This window comes from Vitis riparia, chromosome 4, assembly GCF_004353265.1.
Source record: "Vitis riparia cultivar Riparia Gloire de Montpellier isolate 1030 chromosome 4, EGFV_Vit.rip_1.0, whole genome shotgun sequence".
NCBI lineage: Eukaryota > Viridiplantae > Streptophyta > Magnoliopsida > Vitales > Vitaceae > Vitis > Vitis riparia.
The window spans coordinates 9,217,492-9,226,139 of record NC_048434.1 but is presented as its reverse complement, the minus strand read 5'-3'; the positions used below and the strand labels follow the sequence as shown (position 1 = coordinate 9,226,139).

The 8,648-nt window shown below is 29.7% G+C and overlaps 1 protein-coding gene across 1 annotated transcript; it reads left to right on the top strand.

The window, feature by feature from the left end:
• The first annotated feature begins 1,737 nt into the window (after window positions 1-1,737).
• Window positions 1,738-3,079, top strand: LOC117913448 (vegetative cell wall protein gp1-like). Its single transcript, XM_034828429.1, has 2 exons — window positions 1,738-1,834; window positions 2,003-3,079. Exons 1-2 carry the CDS (start codon window positions 1,744-1,746, stop codon window positions 2,701-2,703), a joined length of 792 nt encoding a protein of 263 aa, XP_034684320.1. The 5' UTR covers window positions 1,738-1,743; the 3' UTR covers window positions 2,704-3,079.
• The last annotated feature ends 5,569 nt before the right edge of the window (window positions 3,080-8,648 follow it).

Below are 8,648 nucleotides of genomic sequence, written 5' to 3'. Positions count from 1 at the left end.
ATAAGTCCAAGAAGGGTTTGCTAACCTTTAAGATGCAATTCATTTTTTTCTCAAGATTAGTGTCATAAGAAATCTGAGAAAGATCGCATGAATGTGGTACCTTATGCCTTTATAGTGGGTTGCCTTGATAGGATGATTTATTAGGGTTAGTTAGGTATTTTATTCACATGTGTGTATAAGGGCATTTTGATAAATACATAAGGTTGCATAAGAGATTATGAACAATCTCTCTAGATTAAGTTAATTGATTAATTAAAACCTAATTGGAATAATTAATCAATTAAGACCCAAATAAACTAGTTAAATGACCCAAACTCAATATAAGTTCAAGTCACTTAAACTCATTCGAAGCATATATAAACCCCTAAAGGGCCTCACTTTTTCAGTTTTATATTGTATTCACTTTTGAGAGAAGAGAGGTTTAGCCACCAATCCTAGAGATGATCATTCTGCCCCTCTAGTGCTAGGATTCAATGCGAGAGACATTGTGGTGGAAGATCAATAGGATTGCGAAGTCTACAACGATTGCCACATCTTCAGCACATCTTTTCATTAATAGAATCTATTCTAGGAACATCTAAATTTAAAGTAAATTATTATTCTCTATATTTGAGTTAATTTTTGATACCTTGTGGGTCAATCCATTTGAAGTACTACAGATTTTCTCAAAAAATACCTCACCCAACAATTTAGGTATCCCTTTTTGTTTGCAATTAAGATTTGCATGAAAAATACCTTTTGGTGATGAAGTAGCATGACTCATTGACTTAATTTTGTCATTTATAACAGGATCGTGCACTTAATGACGATTTTAATTTGTGGCCAATGACATAATTATTGATAATGAAAAAAAAAATTGGTGATAAAAAGTAAAGATTGTGGCTCAAGGTAATTAATTTTGTGACAAAATATAACATTTTGTTACAAATAATTTTATGACAAAAGTGAAATTCATAACAAAATATCATAGGTTGTGTGAGAATTTTATTCATAAAAAAGAAAAATGACATTTCGCTAATTTTGCTATCAAATTTTAGCTCCTAATAAAAAGTGAGGCAAAAATTTATAAGATCGTGAGACTTTGACAAAACAAAATGTTTCTCTAATTAAGAGTATTAATATATTGCTTTCAATTTGTAAAGCTTTAGAAGTGGTGTAAATTTAAATACACTTGTTCAAATCAATTGATGGTACTAACTTTTTTATTTAAGATACAATTTTTGATGTTTATATTAAAAAGGAAATAGTTATAAAAATTACTTTAAAAAATAAAATCGAGGTTTAATATTATAAATTTTAAAATTTTTGAAAATGATTTTTAAAAATATAATATAAATCTATATTTTTTTTAAATAAAAAATTCTAATTTTTAGATAGAATTTATTACTATATTCTATTTTTGCAATAAAAATAGAAGCATATTATCACTGACACCAGTCGAGTGGGAAAGGAGTTGTAGCCCGCCTTTTTTGAAATATGTACTGAGAAAGATTCAATGCTTTCATTTCTACCTTGGAAAGTGGTGGGCAGCCAATTCAGCATTTGTTAATTGGCTGGTGGAGGCCATGTGTTGAATGAATCACAAGAAGACCAAGACTGAAGATTGAATAATCTTAATGTTTTACACATGTAGAGAATTCACCCGTTCAGGCATGGACTGTGTCAACACGCCTAGGATATGCATATAAATAGAATTGCATGATTCTCTTCAGTTCATTGAGGAACATGAAGATGAATATTACCATGACCAGAAGATTCAGAACACCACTCTGCATGTCTCTCTTTGTTTTTCTTCCACTTCTGGCTGTTGTTGCTCATGCAAGAACTTTATCAGGTATGGCTGCACCTTTCTCAAAAATCATTTTCAGTAATGACTACACCTTAGGACACAGGAAGCGTGCAGATATATATATATATTCTCCACTTCCTACAATTATATTGGTCAAGACATGTTCCACAACTGCAAATCTATCTAACTTTCAGTACTTGTTTTGTGCCACAGAGAATAGGTGGCATGGGTTGATGCAGGTGAGTGATGATTTGGAGATGCTTACAAGTGTCCCACCTCCTCCATCTCCTGAGGCACTACAGAAGATAACCCAATATCAAAGGCCTTCAGCACCGTCGCCTCCACCGCCAGAATCATCAGATTCCCCGGATCAAAGCACAAGAAGAAGTGCTTTCCCTTGTTTGACAGGGAGATTATGCAGTGGGTTCAAGAGAACCGATTATGGAAAGACCTCGATATCATCAACTACTCCACCATCTCTGACATCAGCTTCAGCATCCCAAAATGATTCTTCTCTTTCTACTGCAAAGGGTACTGTGTGTAATTACAAAGTCGGGAGCATGATAGATTACAAGAAGGAATCATCTTCACCACCCCCACCACCATCATCATCAAAATCTCCTATAACGGTGGCAAAGCCATCAGCTTCACCACCCCCACCACCATCATCATCAAAATCTCCTGTAACGGTGGCAAAGCCATCAGCTTCACCACCCCCACCACCATCATCATCAAAATCTCCTGTAACGGTGGCAAAGCCATCAGCTTCACCACCCCCACCACCATCATCATCAAAATCTCCTATAACGGTGGCAAAGCCATCAGCTTCACCGCCTCCATCACCATCATCATCAAAATCACCAGTACAGATATCCTACAACCCTCCTCACATTCCCACCATAGCTTCATCGTGACATATACCGAATTTTCCAAATAATTAAGCTTGTGATTAGTACTTACATGATGATATTAAAAAATATGAAGCCATCGAGGATGGTTGCCTGAGGAAGAGTAGTACTGTCTACAATTACAAAGCAACTCATTGTCCAGGAGAAAGTAGTAGGGTTTGTATATTGGTACAGTATGTTTTGTATCATAAATATTTTTGTACATTAGCAGTAAGGCATGCATTATCTTTGTAATATATACCAAAGTAGCTAGCTAGGTTAGGTATATATCTTTGTTTTACATCACCAGCCACTCGCTCAAGTGGTTGCTGTTTGACTAAAATTTCTGGGTCTAGGTGATTCTAATCTATTTTTTATATATGGCTTCTCTCTTCATTTCCAATTTGCACCTGAAACATTGCATTAGTGTTTGGTAACTGTTCGGGAAGAGACAATTTTCTATTCTTAAGAATAAAAATAAAAAATAAAAATAAAACCATGTTTCACGATAAAAATATTATTTTTTATTTTTTCAATTATTTTATAAGAATTGTTTTAAAAAATAATTAAACAAATTGTTAAAATAATTAAAAATAAAACACTAAATAGAAAAATTATTTTTAAAACATATTTAAAATATAAAAAATAATTTAAAAACATTTTAAATTTTCAAACACACTTTTGTTTTATAAAACTACATAAAACAATTTTTAAAAACAGGTTTTTTTTTTTTTTTTTAAATAGTTATCAAATAAGTCTTTAATCTCTATGTTTGGTTTCATAAAGATATGAAGAAAAGACAAAAAATAAAAATAAAATAAAATAAGGTAAAAAAAAAATGATTTCCCCATATTTGATTTTACTTTAACAAATATAATAAGATTAAATCCGTTAGAAATTAATATAGTTTAAATTTATTTAACTTTCATATATATATATATATATAGACCTAAAAATAAATAAAATGAATATGAAGTAGCATATAAAAATAATTTATTAATTTATATATTTATGTATTTTTTTTTTTTTTATATTCCCAATCGAATTTCCACAAATCTATTACCATATGCTATAGTGGTAATTGGGAAAATCAGCATTTTCCATTTATCGTGGTACCAGAGCATGTCTTAACATTTCATCTATGGCTATCCACTAGTATATTTCACATTTTAGCGATGGAACAAGGAGTATGGTCTATTTGTAAGAAGGCCTCAACTTATATCAAACATTACCAGGGAAAAAAATAATTCTTATAGTATTAATTTTTTATTTTTTGAACGAGTGATATAAATGCATATAAAGTTTTTTACGTTATATTAAACTCTTCTTAAAATTATATTCTTGTTAGCAAAATTACGTATACAAACCCTAATTAAGTTTAAACAAAGTTTATGCTTCGTGAATTCAAAATAAATTCCTTAACTGAGCATTCTTTGAAGTAGTATTGAAGATAACTAATTTCTAAAATTAAGAGTCCTGATTTTAAGAAGCACTTTTAACTTAAAAAGTGTTTTTTTTTAATAAAAAAATTAAAAGCTTGTTTATAACTATTTTCGAAAACAATTTTTAATAATAGTTTTTAAAAACCGTTCTTTAATATTTTGTAAAACAAAAGTTTGTTTGAAAACTTAAAATATTTTTAACTTGTTTTAAATATTTTTAAATATGTTTTAAAAAGGGACAATTGTATTTTGGACCTAGTTGGATCCAAAAATTAAGTTTTAGTCTATATAAGTTCATTATTTAAGCCCAAGATCTAGAGGAAGTGTGAAAATTGACAAGAAAGATATGGAAATTTTATCTTTTCAAGAATGACCTTTATTGACTATGAAAAAAAAAAGTAGAAAAACATTAATTTAAATTTTATTCCTTTTGCAAACCTCAATAAAATTTAATATAATTTAGTAATTTAAAAAAAAATACATCATTTTCCAAAAAAATAAAAATAAATTATTATTATTTAAAAATCAAACATCTTGGAAAATATATATATTTTAAATTGTGTATATAAAAATAACTGAAAATATGTCAAATTTATTTTTTTTAAATGATATATTTTTATAATATATATATATTTTTTAAAAAAAATTAGCTTTCCAAAAATAATAAATTTTCAGAATAATTATTAAAAAAAATTAAGATAAAAAAGTTTTTTAAACATTATGGTAGAAAATAGTTCTGAATGGTATATTGATATTTTCATATTTTATATCATTCTCATCAATTATGCAATTTTTATGGGTCAAATCTTAATTTTTGGACTCAACTGGTCCAAAAGACAATTGTCCCTTTTAAAAATGAATTTTGTATCTAATATTTTATTTTTAATCATTCTATAACAACCCTTAGAAAACAAATAAAAACAACTAAAAGATGTTTTCTGAAAATATCTATTTTCTATTCTTAAAAATAAAAAACAAAAAACTAGTTTTAGTTGTCAAAAGTGTTTTTTGTTTCTTTGCTTTAAAAAACAAAAAATTGTTATAAAAAACAATTACTAAACAAATCCTAAATGTTTAACAAAATTTAAAAAGCACTTTTGAAATTTAGAAAAATCACTTATGGTGTTGAAAAATCACTTATAGTATTTCAAAACAATTTCATAGAAAATACTTCAAATAAAAACACTATCATATGATTTTATAATTATAGATAATAATTTTTTTTTGTGAAGAATTATGTTGTTGGGGGTGTTTTAATTTATATAAATTTTATGTTGTGTGTATTGTTTTAAATAATAAATAATAAAAATTACGACAATTATATAATAATAATATTACTAAAGATAATAATATTTAAAAAAAAAACTATTAGTTGTTGTAAAATAAGGATAAATGCAACGTGAATAAAGTAGTAAAGATAAAATATATCTTACTTTAACAATATATATAATGGGAAGAATGAATCAGATAAGAGAATTGAGAAAGTTAAGAGAATGAAAGACTGAGAGAATGAGAGAAAGTAAGAATTTTTGCTTAATGATACATATTACAGGGAATGTGAAGTCTTTTTATAAGCTTTCCAAATGGTTTCTATTAATGAGTATTAATGGAAGTCATAAATAATACTTAATTAACATTTATTATAATTAATGTGGTGTCATTCATTACTTCACTTATAACACTTCCCCATAGATGTCCACCACATTGAAGAATATGCCTCACTAAAACCTTACTAGTAAAAAACCTTATGGGAAAAACCTAGCGAAGGAAAAAGAGTACAATATTCTTATAATTCTTTAAGTTACTCTTGGTATGTTAGGATTGCCTCGTTAAAAACCTTGCCAGTAAAACCTAGTAGGACAAAACTTGGACGAAGGAAAAAATAGTATAGTACACTAACACCCTTTTACAAGCATACTCCCCCTCATATCGATATTCTTGAGTTGACGCATTTCAATCATGTGTATTAATTTCTTAAATGTTGAGGTTGACAATGATTTTGTGAATAAATCTACTAAATTATCACTTGAGTGTATTTCTTGCACATCAATTTCACCACTCTTTTGGAGTTCATGTGTATAAAAGAATTTTGGTGAAATGTATTTAGTTCTATCTCTTTGAATGTAACCCCCTGTTATTTGTGTAATGCATGCAACATTATTTTCAAATAATATTATCGTGTCACCTTTGATAGAAGAGAGTCCACATGATTCTCGAATATATTGGATCATAGATCTTAACTATATACATTCACGACTTATTTCATGAATTGCCAGTATTTTTGAATGATTTGATGATGTGGCCATCATTATTTGTTTGACGGATCTCCATGAAATAGTAGTACCATTGCAATTAAACACATATCGTGTTTGTGACCTACCTTTATGTGGATCTGAAAGATATCCTGCATCTGCATATCTAACCAATTGTTGCTTTGATTCCCTTGAGTAAAATAGACTCATATTATAGTTCCGCGAAGATAACACAATATATGTTTGATACCATTCCAATGTCTTTGAGTTGGAGCGGAATTGTATCTTGCTAATAAATTGACAAAAAAAGCAATGTCTGGACGTGTACAATTGGCAAGATATATAAGTGCACCAATAACACTAAGATATGGTACTTCAGAACCAAGTAATTCTTCATATTTTTCGCAAGGGCGAAATGGGTCATTTTTCACATCAAGTGATCGGACAACCATTGGAGAACTTAAATGATGTGCTTTATCCATATAAAAATGCTTCAAAACTTTCTTAATGTATGTTGATTGATGTACTAAAACTCCATTTGGAAAATGCTCAATCTGTAGGCTGAGACAAAATTTTGTTTTTCTAAGATCTTTCATCTCAAATTCCTTTTTCAAGTAATTTGTTGTTCTTATGAGCTCTTCAAGAGTTCCAACAAGATTTAAGTCATCAACATACATTGCAATAATTGCAAATCCGATTTTTGATTTCTTAATGAAGATGCATGGGCATATAGGGTTATTCACATACTCTTCTTTTAACAAGTATTCGCTAAGGCGATATACCACATGAGTCCAGATTACTTTAATTCATACAAGGATCGTTGTAACTTGATTGAGTACATGTTACAAGGCTTTGTACTATTTTGCTTCATGCAATTTAAATCCTTAAGGGATTTTCATGTATATATCATTATCCATGGATTTGTATAAATATGTTCTGATAACATCCATGAGACGCATATTTAGTCATTTTGAGACTGTCAAACTAATTAAGAAATGAAATGTGATTACGTCCATGAGGGGAGAGTATGTTTCCTCGTAGTCAATACCAAGTCTCTACGAGAAACCTTATGCTACTAATCGCACTTTATATCTTATAATCTCATTATTCTCATTATGTTTTTGTACAAATACCCATTTATACCCAACAGGCTTTACATTTTCAGGTGTTTGGACTATAGGTCCAAAAACTTCTCGTTTTGTTAATAAGTTTAACTTTACCTGTATAGTTTTTTTCCATTTTGGCCAATCATTTCTATGCAAGCATTCTCCCACATTTCTTGGTTTGAGATCTTCATCATTTCTTATGATATCAGAGGCCACTTGGAAAGCGAAAATATTGTTAATAACAATATTATTTTGATAGCATTTTTCTCTAATGTGTACATAACTTACTGAGATCTCACAATTTTTTAGGTACCTGTGCCTTTTCAAGGGCTTCTCATTTAATATGTGTCTCTTTAAGGGCTTCTTGTTCAATATGTGCCTTTTTAAGGGCTTTTGGTATTATTTGTGCCTCTTCTAAGGCTATAGATTTATCAATTTTAAATCGATCAGTCGTTTTGATAGCCTCTTCTAGAGTGCCAAGTTTTTATTGGGTTCTCCTCTTCCGTGGAGTTACATTCTTTGAGCTGACATGTCTACCATGCTTTGGGCGTATCTTAGATTCATTTATTAACTATCCTACAGGGACATCAATCCATGTTGGAGTATTTGCAACTGGGATATGTGACTTTGTCACTTTCTTTGTATCAATGAATACATCTGATAATAGATTTGCAAGATTTTGCACATGAATGATTCTTTGAACTTCTAGTTCACATTGACTTGTATGAGGATCAAAATGGGTCATAGTAGATGTCTTCCAACTAATTTCTCATCGTTCTTCAGGAATCAACTTTTCTCCCCCTAATGACGGGAAAACACTCTCATTAAAATGACAATCTGCAAAGCGGACTGTAAAAACATCGCCTATCAAAGGTTCAAGATATCTTATGATTGATGGAGAATCAAAACCTACATAAATCCCAAGTCTTCGTTGGAAACCCATTTTAGTGCATTGTGTAGGTGCAATTGGTACATATACTTCACAACCAAAGATTCGTAAGTGAGAGATATTTGGTTGTTTTCCAAGCTCAAGTTGTGAAGGGAAGTATTCATGGTAAGTTGTAGGTCGAATACAAACTAAAGCTGCAACATGCATTATAGTATGTCCTCAGGCAGAAGTAGGTAATTTGGCTTTCATTAGTAATGGTTGAGCTATTAATTGAAGATGTTTG